This window comes from Dermacentor silvarum, chromosome 6, assembly GCF_013339745.2.
Source record: "Dermacentor silvarum isolate Dsil-2018 chromosome 6, BIME_Dsil_1.4, whole genome shotgun sequence".
Lineage (NCBI taxonomy): Eukaryota > Metazoa > Arthropoda > Arachnida > Ixodida > Ixodidae > Dermacentor > Dermacentor silvarum.
The window spans coordinates 155,615,424-155,631,046 of NC_051159.1; the positions used below are offsets into that span (position 1 = coordinate 155,615,424).

Genomic DNA, 15,623 nt, shown 5'->3' on the forward strand with positions numbered 1-15,623 from the left:
ATGTTTGTTGTGCTGCCTTACATTGGGAAACCACCAGAATTGCTGTTGAGCAAGAAAACAAGCTACGTGACATATTTAGAGTACTGACCGACCACTCTTTGTCTCTTCACACTACACTTGGCCCAATTGGCATGTTTCCGATCTAGAGGATCTTCGAAGTTAAACTAACATTACTTTTAATGAAACCGCTATGCTAGCTACGCAGTCTGCTTTCACCGGAAATTTATGTGCTTTGGTGGACATAATGTTTGCGAACAATTAGTCATCAAAAACGCATAATTGTGTAACAAAATTTCTGAATTGGCTTTTTGTTAAGATTGTTGTACATGTTTGTATTTGGAACGTTAAGGTAATTGTACCTGATAACAACTTTACTTTGGTTCTCCTGGAAAGCTTCTGTTCGGACATAAAGTTTGACACAGCTGATTTTGCATTTATGGTTGTGGATCTAACTGAGTGTCAAATTTGTTGATGACTATCTCAAAACAGAAACACTCCAGGAGAATCAAAGTGAAGTTATCTTCAAGACGACAGCCTTAAACGTTTTCATTTTAAACATATATCATAATTGTGACAGCAATAATGTTAATAATTTGTAAGTTATATGTTTGATGACTTTAATGGTTCACGAAAATTGTGTCCGCCAAAGCGAATAAACTGCTTATGGAAGCAAATGTTGAGTATCTGTGATTCATTTCGGACGTGTGTTGAAAATATTACTGTATATTCCAGGCTTACTTCTTAAATAATTTGTTTATTTACTTTTATGAACTTTATGTGTGTATTACCTGAAAAGTGAAATGCATCGAAAAGCGTCTTGCTTTGTTCATCTTCATCTAGCATTCTGGTAATGCTATCTCCCTATAATTAGCCACCCTGTAAATGCTTGTTAACGCATAGCGTCTGTGCGTTGCTGTACCTTAGTTTTGCAATCTAACAATCCGATACATTTACCCCATCTTTTAACGGATATGCCATATATTGATTCTTCACTGTTTATAATATCTCGGTACTAAAAACAGAAAAGAAAGACGCAGCCGTGTGGTTAATAATTTTTGCATTGGTTTGGAATTTCCGTTGTGAATGAAAATTGCTTCTGTAGATTGTCACTTTCCCACGCCGTGGAGGTCAGTCTTTTTCCAGTACCGAATGTGCGAATAAAAACAAAAGCGTTCAACTTTTACTTGTCTTGAGTTTTGGCTGGCCGGGAAATCGGCTAGTTTTAGTTGATCCACTTCACAACACACGAACAAAATTTACGATTGATGGTGCCAGGAAGTTTTCTTTATGCTACCCCAACTATATCTGTGGGCTAGTTGAAGTGTAGCCCTAAACGTAAGCGCTAGTTAGGACTTTCAAAGCGACTACTTTCACGAAATGACGAAGTGTAATATATTAACTGCGAATATTCGTAATTAACAACGGTTCGCGATATAAATGTTCTTCAATATAATTGCTTGGCACTTGTGCGTACGAGCAATGTCCCAGTGGTTTAGAAAATGAATAGCAGCTTCCAAGGTAAACCTGGTAGGAAGAAAGCGCTTCCTAATAATACACGACACACTTCAGTGGGTTCTGCTCTGCGATTTGGCCAATGTCGCCGCACGGCTAGCGGACCTGCAAGAGAGCACGAACACTGTCCGCTAGCATGCGAAGTGGGAAAGGAGGGCTTCAGCGGCAACCCTCCTCCTCCCGGCTGCGCGCCCTTTTCCTCTACCTTCTGACCTCATCAGGGACGTCATGAAGGCATTGTTTTGTTTGTGAATTATTTCCAGTAGGATATCCGGCAGCCACCCTGTAAATGCTTGTTACCGCTAGCGTCTGTGCGTTGCTGTACCTTAGTTTGCAATTCTAACAATCCGATACATTTACCCCATCTTTTAACGGATATGCCATATATTGATTCTTCACTGTTTATAATATCTCGGTACACAAAAACATTGACAGTGCATTAGGAGAACATTGAAGAACAAATATTTGGCTGTAGTCTGGATTTTTTCAATATACATCCACTCGAAGTGGATGATTGCAAATTTCTAAAATGTTGATCAAGACGCCTTGTGCAGTGCACTAGATAGAAATCGTATCTTTATAAATATTTTTCCAGGCAGGCTAATATTAGTTTACGAGTGTGTATTGAATTCCATAGATTGCGATGGCCATCAATCCATAATAAGTTTTTGCGGATGTCCCGGACCGCCACACTTTTCTTTCATTAAGTGCGTACATTAAAAGGACATTAAATAGGTGAAACAATGAAGTGCGCATCTGAATAGCAAAATGGCTACTCTTATCGAGAGCAGGGGCTTAGTAAATCAGACAACATGCAAAAAAAGTCGCAGTTTTTCCCGAAAAACGAAGCATCGACTGCGATAGCAAATTATCAGACAGCTATACGAAGTAAGGATAATAGTTTTATCGGCCATATAAACTTGTAAACATTCTCTTACTAACTAAATAGACAAGCATGGTGTCACGCGCACACAGGTAAACATGAGCACATCTCACTCGGTGACTGCAGAAACTCGCGGTCAAAACACTGGAGTGAGGAAGTGCGCTTGCAGCAGCGAGCAAATTGACCTTCGGGCTGCTGTATCTCACTTCAACACGAACTAAGTTTCGAACGTAGAGCGCATACGAAGGTACCAGCGCTCGGCGCACTTTGTCTACATCACAGATCGCTTTGAAGATGAGGCCCGCGCGACCGCGCACTTTGTCCACATCGCAGATCGCTTTCTAGGTAGGGCCCCCGCGCGGCCACGCCGTAAGCAGCCGTACCTCCCCTCCCCCCAGTGACTTGCGCGCGACGGAAACGGCGGGCTTCATCCCCGCTTTGCTTCCTTGAGCGCGCGAGATTAAACCGCGATCGTCGGCTCGCCTGACACGCTTTCACTCGCACACACAACATGTGGCGCGTGGCGACGGCGTTATCGCTGTTGGACTTTATACGGAACAGCACGGCGACGGCAAAAATGCTCCTGGAGTGTCCGCATAATTGCTATCGCAATAAAACAAGGGATGGGTGGGAGACAGCGACGTTAAGTTCCTGTACCAGTTCGTCCTAATGCCTTGGTTTTTGACTGCATCTACTCGAGTCTAGTTAAATATAATAAAATCAAAGTCAACCCAGCAAGCTTTGTAAATTTCACCTGCGACAAGTTAGGCCGAATACGTGAAAATACTTTGAAATTCGGAATGTTACACTGGCATATCAGTGCTTAGGTTTCAACATAAAATTCTAAAAAGGGGAAGCTTAGTCTTCATAGCATTCTGAGGTAATAACCAACGTTTTGCCGCTAAATGAATGAAAATAAAGTTTTAAAATATTTTACAGTAAATATTTAATGTTTATAGGATTGGCTGTTGACTTCTATGCTGCTTTAAGGAAAGAGCTGCATCTCCAGTGTCACTCCATTTATGCTTACGGCTGTTCCTGAAGCTAAGAAAAGCTTATATCTGTCCGTGATTTGCAACGTACTCTTATAAGCAATCAAAAAATAATGTTGCCACCTGCTCCATCATAAGATATAATGGGAACACCACAGGTTCATTGTGTGATTTTGTTGAAAAGGTGAAAATACATGTTGCCCTACATTGCGGCGTTTTTTCTTTTTACTGACGTCGTAATGAGTTGTGCACGCCATTTCGCAACACGTTACACTGAAGTTTTCACATAAAACGTGGTCAGCTGAACGATTCGATGACGGAGCAGTGAACGCATCGAAGCAACTTGCAATGCCACTGCATGTTGTGGGCTTGTGAACGAAGCTAATACAACAGATACTACTCATACCTTCCTGAAGTGGTCCAATTCGAACGCAAGGGGCTGCTTTGAACCTCAGTTAATTTTCATGCATGTTTCATAGAGGAAAGCTGAAAAAATCTGGTGTTGCATTAAATTTGCGAACAAATTTTAATAGAAGCTGGCATGTGTGACTAGAGTATAACTGCGATGAGATTTAAAGGAACGTATGAAACAGTCTAAATAAAACTAATACACTCACTCTGATCACTTGTGAAGGCCATATCGATGTAACAAACTATTAAAATCCTCATACATATAAGGGTTGTTTACTGAGAACTGGCGAGGGGGGCAAGAACTATACTAAAGGCATAAGCTATATATATATATATATATATATATATACATATAACTTGAGAGACCGTAGAGGCTTGGGCTAGTTGGTACATACTCGACAGGGGAATAGCTCAAAAAACACGAAAGACAAGAAGGGAGACACAAACCAGCGCTGACTGACGACTGAATTCTGTATTCCGTCGTCGTTTCTGAGACGTCTTCTCACTCGATATTTCGGCCGGAGGACCGGTTTTTATCAAGTCTTGAGAAAGGCCGGTCCTCCGGCCTATATGTCGAGTAAGGCAACGTCTCAATGGACCATACTTTTTCAATAAGTTCTGCGGCAAGCAAATACCCGTTCAGATTGATTATGAATACATATAGCAAGCCAGAGGTTTGCTTCGTGCCGCTCACTTGTTTGTTGCAGACAAAATTCATCCCTGCTCTAATTTAGAATTAACTAGTAACCTAGAAAACCTAAGAAAACCTAGTAACCTAAACTAGAAACCTAGTAACTTAGAAAACAAGTAAACTAGAAAACTAGTAAAGCAGGCCAACATTCAGTTCTTAGATCTCATTCTGAAATGTCTCACGAAAGGTTTCTCTATTTCTTGCTAAATTTAACAAGAGAATATGCGGCCGTAAGTCTTTAAAGTCAGATTAACAGCGCAAGGCCACCAGAGAGGACAAAAGAGAGAACATAGCGCTGACTTCGAACAGTTTATTTTCTTTTCAGAAAGTATCGCTGTTTATATAGTCACACAATAGCACACCAACCATGCGCAGAACGCCACGACAAAGCCACACAAAATTCAACGTGATGATAGCCCGATGTATCTGATCTTCTCGTCAGTGAGAGCGACAGAGGAGGTACTGACGTAACCATCCTTCAAACGTAGAATTTCTCCTGCTTCGATTATCTCACGTGTAACACGGTCTCTGTGCTTTGAGACGATACTACATTTTTTAAGATCTTGGGCTGCATCCACGTGCACAGCAGTGGGCAGAAAACCATCCCCTTTTAGCGCGGTGTAAATTGTACTTGTGTTCCTTCAGCCTTTCATTTATGCATCGGCCTGTCTGTCCGATATAATATTTGCCACAAGACATGGGAATCGGTATACGACGTTGTCTGCGCAATCTATAGGTTTCTTTTGGTGTGCGATAAGGCATCCTCGTTTGGGCCTACATGCTGGGACGGTCATTTTGTATAGGTTACCTAATTTTTCCGGGGCAGAGAACACAACTTTGACATTTACACGCTGAGCGACATTTTTCAGATTATGCGCGGTTCTATGTATCTACGGAATTACTGCGATTTATTGCCTATCCCGAGTTGGTTAATCTAGATTTACATTCACTACTGACAAAGATCTGCGCAGCAGGCCTTCAGCAACAAAAACCTCCACAAGGATTGGGTAGCCTGTCGAAGTTAACCTTTCAGATTGCTCACGAAAACTGTCGGACATTTTGTGTTCGGAGGATCTTCTTAGGGAATTATTAAAACATGAACGAACAATGCTGCGTTTTACACGTTTAGAATGCGCGGACTTAAAAGAAAGAAGAGGCTTGTTAGCACGTGGGTAGTACATCCAGCAATAATGGCTTTCGTGCAAAAATAGCTTAACATCAAGGAACCTTATTACACCATTCTCGGAAAATCCATGGGTTAGTTCAAGTGGTCTAAACCATTTGATCACAGTGCCCAGAACTAAAAAAAGCATCAGACTTGGACAAGCTCGCATCAGTGTTAAGAAAAATTAAAAAGTCGCCAACATATCTAAAAGCAGCTAAAACGTTATTGTTAATGAACGCATCCGAAACAGATCTGTCAAGTTTTGCTAAAACAAATCACTGATGATAGGAGCGATGCATGATCTGATGCAAATGCCTTCTTTTTGAAGATGAGCTTTACCACAGTGTTGCCAGGTTTGGCTATATGTAGCCAAATTGGGCTACAGAAAAAAAAAATTTGGCGTCGACTTGGGCGAGTTGGCTACGTGGCTATATTTGGGCTACTGAAAATCTGCGACTTGGCTTTGTTTGGGCTACAAGTGACGCCCTAATCAATGCTCCAGAGGTCGCTCTGATCGAGTAGAAACATACCTCGATGGCAATGTTTTAGCTGGCTGAGTCGGCAGTGCGCCTGTGCGTGTGTGCGTACGCGAAACGCCCTCCGCCCCCCCCCCCCCCTCCCCCTCCATTCTCTGCGCCGTTGTCTGAGCCGGTGGCTTTGATGTTTGATGTACTTAAACTTGCATCGCGCTTCACCGTGAGACACCCGATCCCCGGGCGTTGGGATGAGCCTGGGAGTAGAGGGGTTTTAACAGTACACAGTAGTACTAACATCGCTATGCTCAGAGAGCAATAAAATAGGGTCGGGCGATCGTGGCGCCGACATGAAAGAAGCACGGGTATAAATGACACGCTCCAGCATGTTCCTGGTCATGGCTTCTTGGTCAACTATCACGCCGGGCACATTTTTCGACCTGCTTCACGTTTCTCACGCTAAGCTTTACTGCCATTTTCCTTTTCCTGAGAGGTGAGTGCTTACATTAGAGGTTCATTCCCATAGGTTAAACTTAAGATCGAATCCTCCTTGGAAAGGAGAATCGAACCATGGGGAAGTGGGTCAAGCATGCGAGAAAGTATGCGAGAAAGTATAAAAAGAACGGGAGCAAGACCCCGAGCCCAAAGTGGGTCCTGGCGCGTTTACGTATAGATGGTTTGCCCGTAACGTAACAGATGTAGGCACTTATTGTGCTAATATCGAAACATATTTGCCACGATGCCATCAGTGCGCCACGTCACATGAACATCACCCAGTGTGTTAGCTTAGCAGGTGAGGTGTCGCGCTGCTGGCTCGAGGCGAAATGTAGGAACACCCGTGTACTTAGATTTATGTGCACGCTAAAGAACCCCAGGTGGTCAAAATTAATCCGGAGACCCCACTGCTTCATGCCTCTCAATCATATCGTGGTTTTGGCACGTAAAACCCCAGTAATTATTAGCATATGAGCTATCAACATGGTTTGCTTTTTGACAGAACCGGTTTTCACAGGATTACCACTGTTATCAATTTGTCGTTTACCTTTTCTCTGCGTGAGCCGTTGCGGCTTTGGCCATTCCAAGCGAGTTACGTTCGGGACGTGCTCGTCGCCGCAAACGACTGTGCGCTTCTTACACTGGAGTGCTGTTTTGCGCAGGAACCGTTTAAAGCTTCGCTTACAGTGATTGAGACAGCGTGTGGCATATCTGTTGTCTCTCACTTCTTTTTAACGCATGTTCTTGGCGTGCTAGAGACTTAAGATGGCGGCCAGGTTGACCTAAATGAAAACTAGATAGAGTGTGTCCCAGGTAACCCGGGCCAAGCTAATTTACGAGAAAGATAGGATGATGAGACAAATAACGCCAGATATCATAGCGTGATTCGCTGGTTTTGGCTCATAAAAAAGAAGCCGTGGGCGCGTCACCGTCGCAGACCGCTGGACAGCTCAAGTTTTTCTACGCCGTAGGCAGGGGGGGGGGGGATGGGTCACGTGAGAGCCCACGTGAGAGCTGAACATTAGTTTGCGCTCACGTGAGCTAAAAAACAGAGTTCGTAGTTATTTTACTGTATATAACTAAAAATAATAACTCAGTTCTATTTGCCATAAAATAAAAGCACTATGATTTCGCCCTCTGCAGCGATTCGCTGGAACATGAGAGCTTTCGGGGCTAACCAAAAAGTGTTCTCTGTGCAAGCGTGATGTCGACCGTCATGGCGGCAATGACATTTGGTAACAACGGGTTGTGCAAAAAAGGATTCCCGTAGTTGAATGTGAAAATTTATACAAATAAAACTGCAAACAAGAATGGCTACATTTGGCTACGAAATATTTTGCTCGCTTTTTGTGTTTGGCTACATTTGGGCTACAATTTCTGTAACTTTGGGCTACGCCGCCTCGTCCGACCTGGCAACACTGCTTTACCATCCCAATAGATGTACGTCGATTGAAGATAAAAGCAAAGTAATTCTAAAAAGCCGCTGACACTGATGCCAGACTGAGTCTGGAACTCAGAAGGGCCAAATTCATTAATGCATTCATCAATGCATTGAAGTAGTGAGTCATGTAGTATAAAATAATAAAGGTTCTTAACGTTAATTGAAAAGGCAAACAAGCTTTCATTGCATCGTGAGCTGACAAATTGCTGTACTGCATCAGTTTTTTACAAGAAACGGATCATCCACTTTTAAACAATTTAGGTTTTTCTGCAAGAAAAGAGCGACACATTTTTGCCAGGTATCATTTTCTATAATAGTGTAGATTAGACGGGGGAAGGGGCTTCTACTTACCAATCTTGCACTGGCCATCGTCGGTTTCTTTGAGTCCTTGTTGGCAGACACATTCGAATTTTCCTTTATGAATTCCGCACTTCTTGTATGGAATTTTCTCGCACTCTGTGACCTTTTCTTGTGGACAGGTATCTGAAGCGAAATTTGAATGGCATTATCTTCTGAGGCGTATGTCGTGGCACATTGCCTTAAAGAAAGGCAGTGAAAAGGGTACTATCACGATCATTTTCTACATTAGTTTTCTGCAATGAAAAGAAGATGCGAGACCTCAATACCCCAGAAAAAATGCAAAAAAAAAGCCTCAGAGTTCTATGAATAATTTAATACAATAGCTTTTTACAGCTAGCTTCAGTTTCATTTCTCAGGGGGTGACTCTGTCATGACGTCATGACAGAGAAGGTAGTTACGTGGGTACAAGACATTGCGAAGTTCCGACCCTCGCTCTGGCTCGCTTGGTCACTTGCGACATACTACTATTCATTGTACGCCCGACGTAGCAACATGGCATGGTAGCAGGCCGGATGACCGAGCCTGCGGGAGCGAGGGCCAGACGTCGGGAAGTTCTACTTCCATATGTGACCGCCTTTTGCGTCTTGACATCGTGGCAGTCGCCTCTTGGGAAACCAAACTGTAGCTGGCCGTAGAAAAAGCTATTATAATAAATTATTCATGACGCTGTGAGGCATGTCACTATTTCTTTTAGGATTTAGAGGTCGTAGACCTTAATCTAACGCAAAAAAAAATAATAATGAGCCGGAGATACACCAGGGTTCCTTTGAGGTATGCATGGAGCAAAATATGAGATACAAAATTGTTTACTCGTACTATGTAAGCTGTCGTATGATCAATCCAATAACCGTTTTTTGTGGCAATCTCCGCCAGTGTCCATAGCAGCTAGCTTCTATCATAAGTAAATTATTTATACGTTCGGCCCGGTATCGAGCGCGAGTCGAGCATCGTACGGCTCAACCACGCCAGCGCTTGCAATAAATTTCGAACGGAGGCCCTTTAGAGGCGTGATATTGCGTGAGATGTCGCGTGTGCAGCTACGTAGTTACAGTCGCATACTATAGCACCAGGCGTCACGCCATGTCAACCATGCGCACTGACTGCGTGGCACGGCTAGCGCCGGCGATTTCATAGTCGCGATAGGACTGCACAGACTGCTATGACTGTTGAATGCACGTGATGACGCATCCTCACTAAGTGCGACCTTGTGCTGAAGAAGGGAAGCGTAGAGCTACGCGAGCGGCTGCAGCCAGGCAACGTCGGGCTCAACAGACCGCTGTGCAGAGAGCAGCACAAGCCGCAGGTCCTCATCGAACCTGCGGCTCCTCATCGAAGCTAATATTGCATTGTATTACGATATATGCACGCACATTACACCACCTACTTCCGTGGTCGCTACTTGCAGTAGGCATCCTCAAACAATTGCAGCGAGCTTCGAGGAGGCAGCTCCTTCAGCTTACGCTCTAACCGTGCTGCGGGTGTCGCGCGGTCCTGGTGTTTTTTTTTTGTACCTATGGCTATAATAATTTGCACATACGGTAGTGTACTAGCTTCCCTTTCTTTCAACAACAGTCAAGCGTCTTATTTGCTGTGACAATGACATAAAGCCAAGAAAACCAACAATTTAAGACCATAGTCAACAAATGCGATCTCTGAGAGTTGCCTGATTGAAAAGCTCCTCTTCAGCTATTTAAATACATTTGCTTAAGGGATTACCCTTTCTTACTTGGCTTCTGCAAAACGACACTATTTATGCTCGCTTAACACGAACACTCTGCAAGGTTTCAGCACGACATAAACTGCATGGGGCATGCACGTGTTGATATCAAGAGTACATCTACTGCATGTGTCGGCGATGCGATCATGTTGCACTGCATAGAATTATTATTATTATTATTATTATTATTATTATTATAAATGTTAATATTAATAATATTCCTTGGAAACAGCAGCATTAATCGGCAAGCTGCACGATGTGCTGAATCATATGTTTTCAGTTTAGGCGAATAACGGCGATTAGACATAGCCTAATAAGCTGGACATTACCGATGCCATATTAAAATGCACTCATACTGTGGGTTGTTTTACTGCAATGTAGTCCGGACCAGATTTTTAGCATCTATAACCTCACATAGCTCAGTGGTAGAAAAAGCACACGATTCGAGCATGCTGTATTAAAGTTGCTACTCCAAATATTGCGTGAAGCCTTGGCTTATGAATATTATGACATCTAGTGCACCGGAACTTAAATTAAACATGATTATTCAAGCAGACAAATGCATGCTTTTTTTCTGCCTGGATCTTGCTGTGTCGTGTTTGATTTTACTATGGGTAAATTATGTATTTTAATACCTGTAACCAATAAATCTACCTGTCTTGCTTTTTATGATGTTTTTCTAAAATCAGTGTTAAGGAAAATAATGAGAGACATATAAGTAGAGGCCTTATTACTTTATACTTTTATTTATTAGGCTTCACATGCTTTGATGAGTAGTATTACACAAGGGGTGGGTAAGAAAGTTAGCAAATGAGATAGATAATTCGATATATTGCATTCAAGATACCTGGGTTACTTGAACTAAATATTCAAACTACCTAAACCTAAGCAGAGAACAAGATAAAGTTTATTAATAGCGCCAGCCTTTGCACAGATCAACCAGGCCTCCACACGTGAGTATGTCGGCACAAACGCAGGAGTCGTAGGCGTGGTGTGCCCCAAGCACCCACGCACGGGCCGCTTTTATTTTTAGTGTGTATGTATCACCGGTTATGTCTTTTACAACACATGTACTTTTATATGAAAATGATGCTAACATTGTTTTCTCGAGTTAAAATGGCTGTAACCTTGAAGTTCAATGTAACGTATGGTTCCAGCACTTGGGCCGCTGAAAAAAGGCTGAACAGCTTCAATTAAACGTGTTGAAAACAAAGTAACATGTTTTATTTACTGCCCGCAAAAAATTCGCCATCAATTCTGCCATAGGTGTAAAACAGTAATATTGAGCGCAAAAATTAACAAAAATTACTTGGCGTTGTTTTTGATAAGTATTTAAATGTGAATGTTGCGATTTTAAGGACTTAGGTAGACATACAGTGAGGAAGCTGCAGGTCTGCCTTCTCATCTTCATAGATTTAAAATCAAAAGTGAGTATGTATATGTAAATCACATCCTTATACAGTCCCGACTACAATATTGTCTCTTGGTTTGGTTTTGTGCATCACAGTGAAATATTTCTGCCTTTCACATACTAAAAAAGTGCGCAACGCGTGCAATTTATTACGTATACCTGTCTAAGCAATACATGCTCATATCTGTAGAAATAAAAATTCCATGTCATATTTTATTTAATTGAAGATACTGTCTTTTCCACACTCAATGCAGCTTAAGATTTCTGTGCTTGTTTTCACTGAAATTCCCAATCCCCATGATGCACTGAAGCAAAAATTATTAAATGTAGTACCTACAAATTCAGGGAGACGTGGTTTATTGTACAGCGCTGTTGAACTAAGAAGGGTTCTCAAAGACATCAACAGGTTTTTTATTGATTGTTTCCTTTTGTATACGTTGTGTCTATTGATAAAAAAGCTATTAAGCTTTTTAAATGTCTAATAATACAATACTTGTTATTTTGCAAGTAATATATCATATTCACAGTATGATAATTTACGATTTTGCTGTTACTGTTTGTCACTGTACTTCTAACTCTGTGACAGCTGCCTCGAATTTCCATCTGTAATAGCTGTATTGTTTACTGTGCGAGTGCACCTCAGGGACACGGGGCCTCGTCCGGCAAAATTGTATGCCTTTAGTCTCGGTGCTTATATCAGTTTTTGTAAATGGCCTAATAAACTATTATTCTATTCTATTCTACTGTAAGTGTTTTCAAGCTCATCTTACGGGCCTCCTTGCTTGTAGAAGATGGTGCCGGAACTTCATAAAACAGATGTCATCATATCGTAGAAGACTTAAACTAGGGGGCAAAAGTTTAAAAGGACATTATCGTGTATGATTTATGTGTGCACGTTTATATAAAGGTTGTTGAACCGCATTGTAAGTGGGCCTTTAGAGGCTTAAAATTACCTGGAATTGATGCGAGTGGCCTCAATACATTCAAAGAAAAGCGTTTAGTGTGTGTGTATTAGTACTGTCTATGCATCACAAGCAACTAAAGGGAAATATCTGCAAGGGACGTTGGCGTTATGTTGTTAAAGAGGGCACTGTGACTGCTACCGCTACACCATGTCAAGAAGCGGCAATCACTATCAGCATGTCACAAAAGTGCCAGTGGACTGCAGAGAAAGTGGCGTGGCAGCTTAACGGAAGCAAAACTTAAGCAAGACTGAAGCTCAATGAAGGTGTTGAATTGTATAAATGAATGAGAAACGGGACACTCGTCAACTCTTGCTAAGAGGGCCAAAATGACGTCAATTGTAGCACAAGATGCACGAGGAATGGGGCGCCCATCTACTGTGCAAAATGAAAGCACTTCAAGCACGTAGTGGTTGCTTGAAGGAAGAACACGCGGCAACCAATGAGTGCAAGCGTCGGTTCGAGAATTACAACTTTTGCTATGTGTGGGAAGACGCGCTAGAAGACCGGGGGAGAGGTGGGCGCTTAACGGCTGCCCCAAAAGGTTGCAACGCTGAAGCTCAACGCTGGTGTCGAGCTGCTGAAACGAGCGAGGAACGGGACACTCATTAACTGTAGCTAAGACAGCCAAAGGTGCATTGATTGCAGAATGAGATGTACGAGTAACAGAACGCTCGTCTTCTGTGAAAAATGGAAGCACGCACTTAGAGCGTGTAATGCTCGCCTGAAGAAAGAACAAGCTGCTACAACCAACGTATGCAAGCATCAGTCCCTACAGCGCCAACTTTTGCTGCGCGTATGTCTGAATTTTGTGGACTAATTCATACACCTTTAGCTATCGCCATTACCTGTTGCTCATTGCCAAGAAGGAAAATACTGCGCTTGTGTAGTTCAAACCCTGCTCAAACCTTTTTTTTTGTTTGAGACGATATAAGGAGATGGCACAGAAATACGGCGCTCGCTACTCCTTGACTTCTTAACAGGTGGTACATACTACATAGAAAATACAACTATGCGAGTATACAACACACAGTAACAACAAAATCGCGTTATCGCTAGAGATAGGATCTTTAGACACAATAAAACGCTCTTTTAGGTACCTATAACAGGCACTAAAGCTGTCATTTAAGGTATATATAGGCACCAAATATACTCCTTTACGCATGTATAGTGTCAATAACACGAACGCTCCCTGTGCATAATCCCAAGTATAAGAACTTCCGTTGTGCGCCTGAGTATAAATTATGATTTTATAAGGAACGCAGCCCACTGAACTTTTATTTTGTGAAGTTTATTTCATTTTCTCGATAAAACGGAATGAGTTAAGTTGCATAGCTTACCAGATTTGTTTAAAATTTAGTGTGACTGAACACCGCGAGAAAAATTGTGAAAGCAGTCACAAACAAGCACCATTCCAAGAATTTCGGGTTTCATGGGGGGAATTTTTTCACTGCGTATTAGTTTTTATGTAGGAGAGGAACGCTCAATATGCACTGACACACACACACACACACACACACACACACACACACACACACACACACACACACACACACACACACACACACACACACACACACACACACACACACACACACACACACACACACACACACACACACACACACACACACACACACACACACACACACACACACACACACACACACACACACACACACACACACACCACACACACACACACACACACACACACACACACACACACACACACACACACACACACACACACACACACACACACACACCACACACACACACACACACACACACACACACACACACACACACACACACACACACACACACACACACACACACACACACACACACACACACACACACGCGTTATTAATGGCCAATAATGTCAATGTCTTCTAGAAATGATGTTAATGCTATGAAGCGCCTTTTCGGATGGCTGTTGCTGGCCACGGCCCCAGCAATTTCTTTAAGCTTAGTGGTCTACGGTCTAATACAATTAACGATGATTTAGGTCGGCATCTTGGTGTGATAATTTGGTCATTCAAATAAAGGTGATTTATGTTTTTATCAACAAAGACACAATCACAATGAGGAATTGCAGCATTGCCAATTCTGTGTAAAAAGTGTTTTATGTAGGCGATGCCCAGCAGTAACCGACAAATACGTGTTCCTATGTTTATATCTAAAGCGAATGCAATGCTGAATTGAACTATCAGATCAGTAAAAAACACCAGAACTGGAATTTTGGTCAAACTACCTCTTGCTACATATTTTGAATGATGCCGCTTTTAGAATGCAGCACTGTTCAGTTTTTCATATTAGGAAGGAAATCATATCATCTCTGCGATGTGCTTGTCGTGCTGCTGCATCGGCCACGTTGTGTTGCCCGGAATATCACAATGTCCCGGTATCCAATTAAATACCGTATTTTCTCGCATATAACCCGCACCAAAAATTGAAAAAAAAAGTGCTTAAAAAGTGGGGGTGGGGGTTATCTGCGAATATTCGCGAAGGGAGGGGGTGGGGGTCGGCTTCACGGCAACGCGCGGCCTGCTGTGCAGAGTCCGCATTGTCCGCATGCCTATCGACATCGACGTGTGTTAAGCCAATAAGAGGTCAACACAGGTGATTGCCTGATCCACATTCATAGTCTGGTTACATGCTTTTCGGCATGGAGGAAGAAAAATGCTTTTTGGTATGGGTGTTCTGTGCTTTTCGCACGCTTTTCGCACGAGTCAGGTGCTGTTTCTTGTAGGCCCAGTTTGCACAGTTGGCCTGAATGTGTCTCGGCGGCAGTCTTTCGCTGTGAAAGAGAAGCTGAAGATCATAGCAGCTGCTGAAGAAATCTGCAACAGAACTGTTGCGAGATGGTTCAGCAGTCGATTACGTCTTCGAGAGCGGCGACGAAGCCTCGGATGGCAGCAGTGAATTGGACGACAGCGCTGACAACGTTGCGGTGGTCGTCTTGAAATAAATTTGTTTTGAAAACGAAATGATGGCTGCGCATAGTTGTAACTTCCTAGTCCTCATTTTTTCGGATAAGCGTGCGGGTTATATGCGAGGTTATTTTTTTTCTTTTTCGTGGAGTTCAAAGTTAGGGGTTGCGG

The 15,623-nt window shown here is 42.6% G+C and overlaps 1 protein-coding gene across 28 annotated transcripts in view; it reads right to left on the minus strand.

The window, feature by feature from the left end:
* Positions 1 to 15,623, minus strand: part of LOC119456284 (neurogenic locus notch homolog protein 1-like) — a 183,577-nt gene that overhangs the window by 46,348 nt on the left and 121,606 nt on the right. For 3 of the 28 annotated variants that reach the window (XM_049669663.1, XM_049669682.1, XM_049669675.1), the window contains one exon: positions 8,415 to 8,526. The exons of 24 other annotated variants lie outside the window; for them this stretch is intronic. In XM_049669663.1, the coding sequence (XP_049525620.1) occupies positions 8,415 to 8,526 (112 nt within the window). Of the gene's footprint in view, positions 1 to 8,414; positions 8,547 to 15,623 lie in introns of all 28 variants that reach the window. One more of the 28 variants, XM_049669678.1, reaches the window with a different exon arrangement.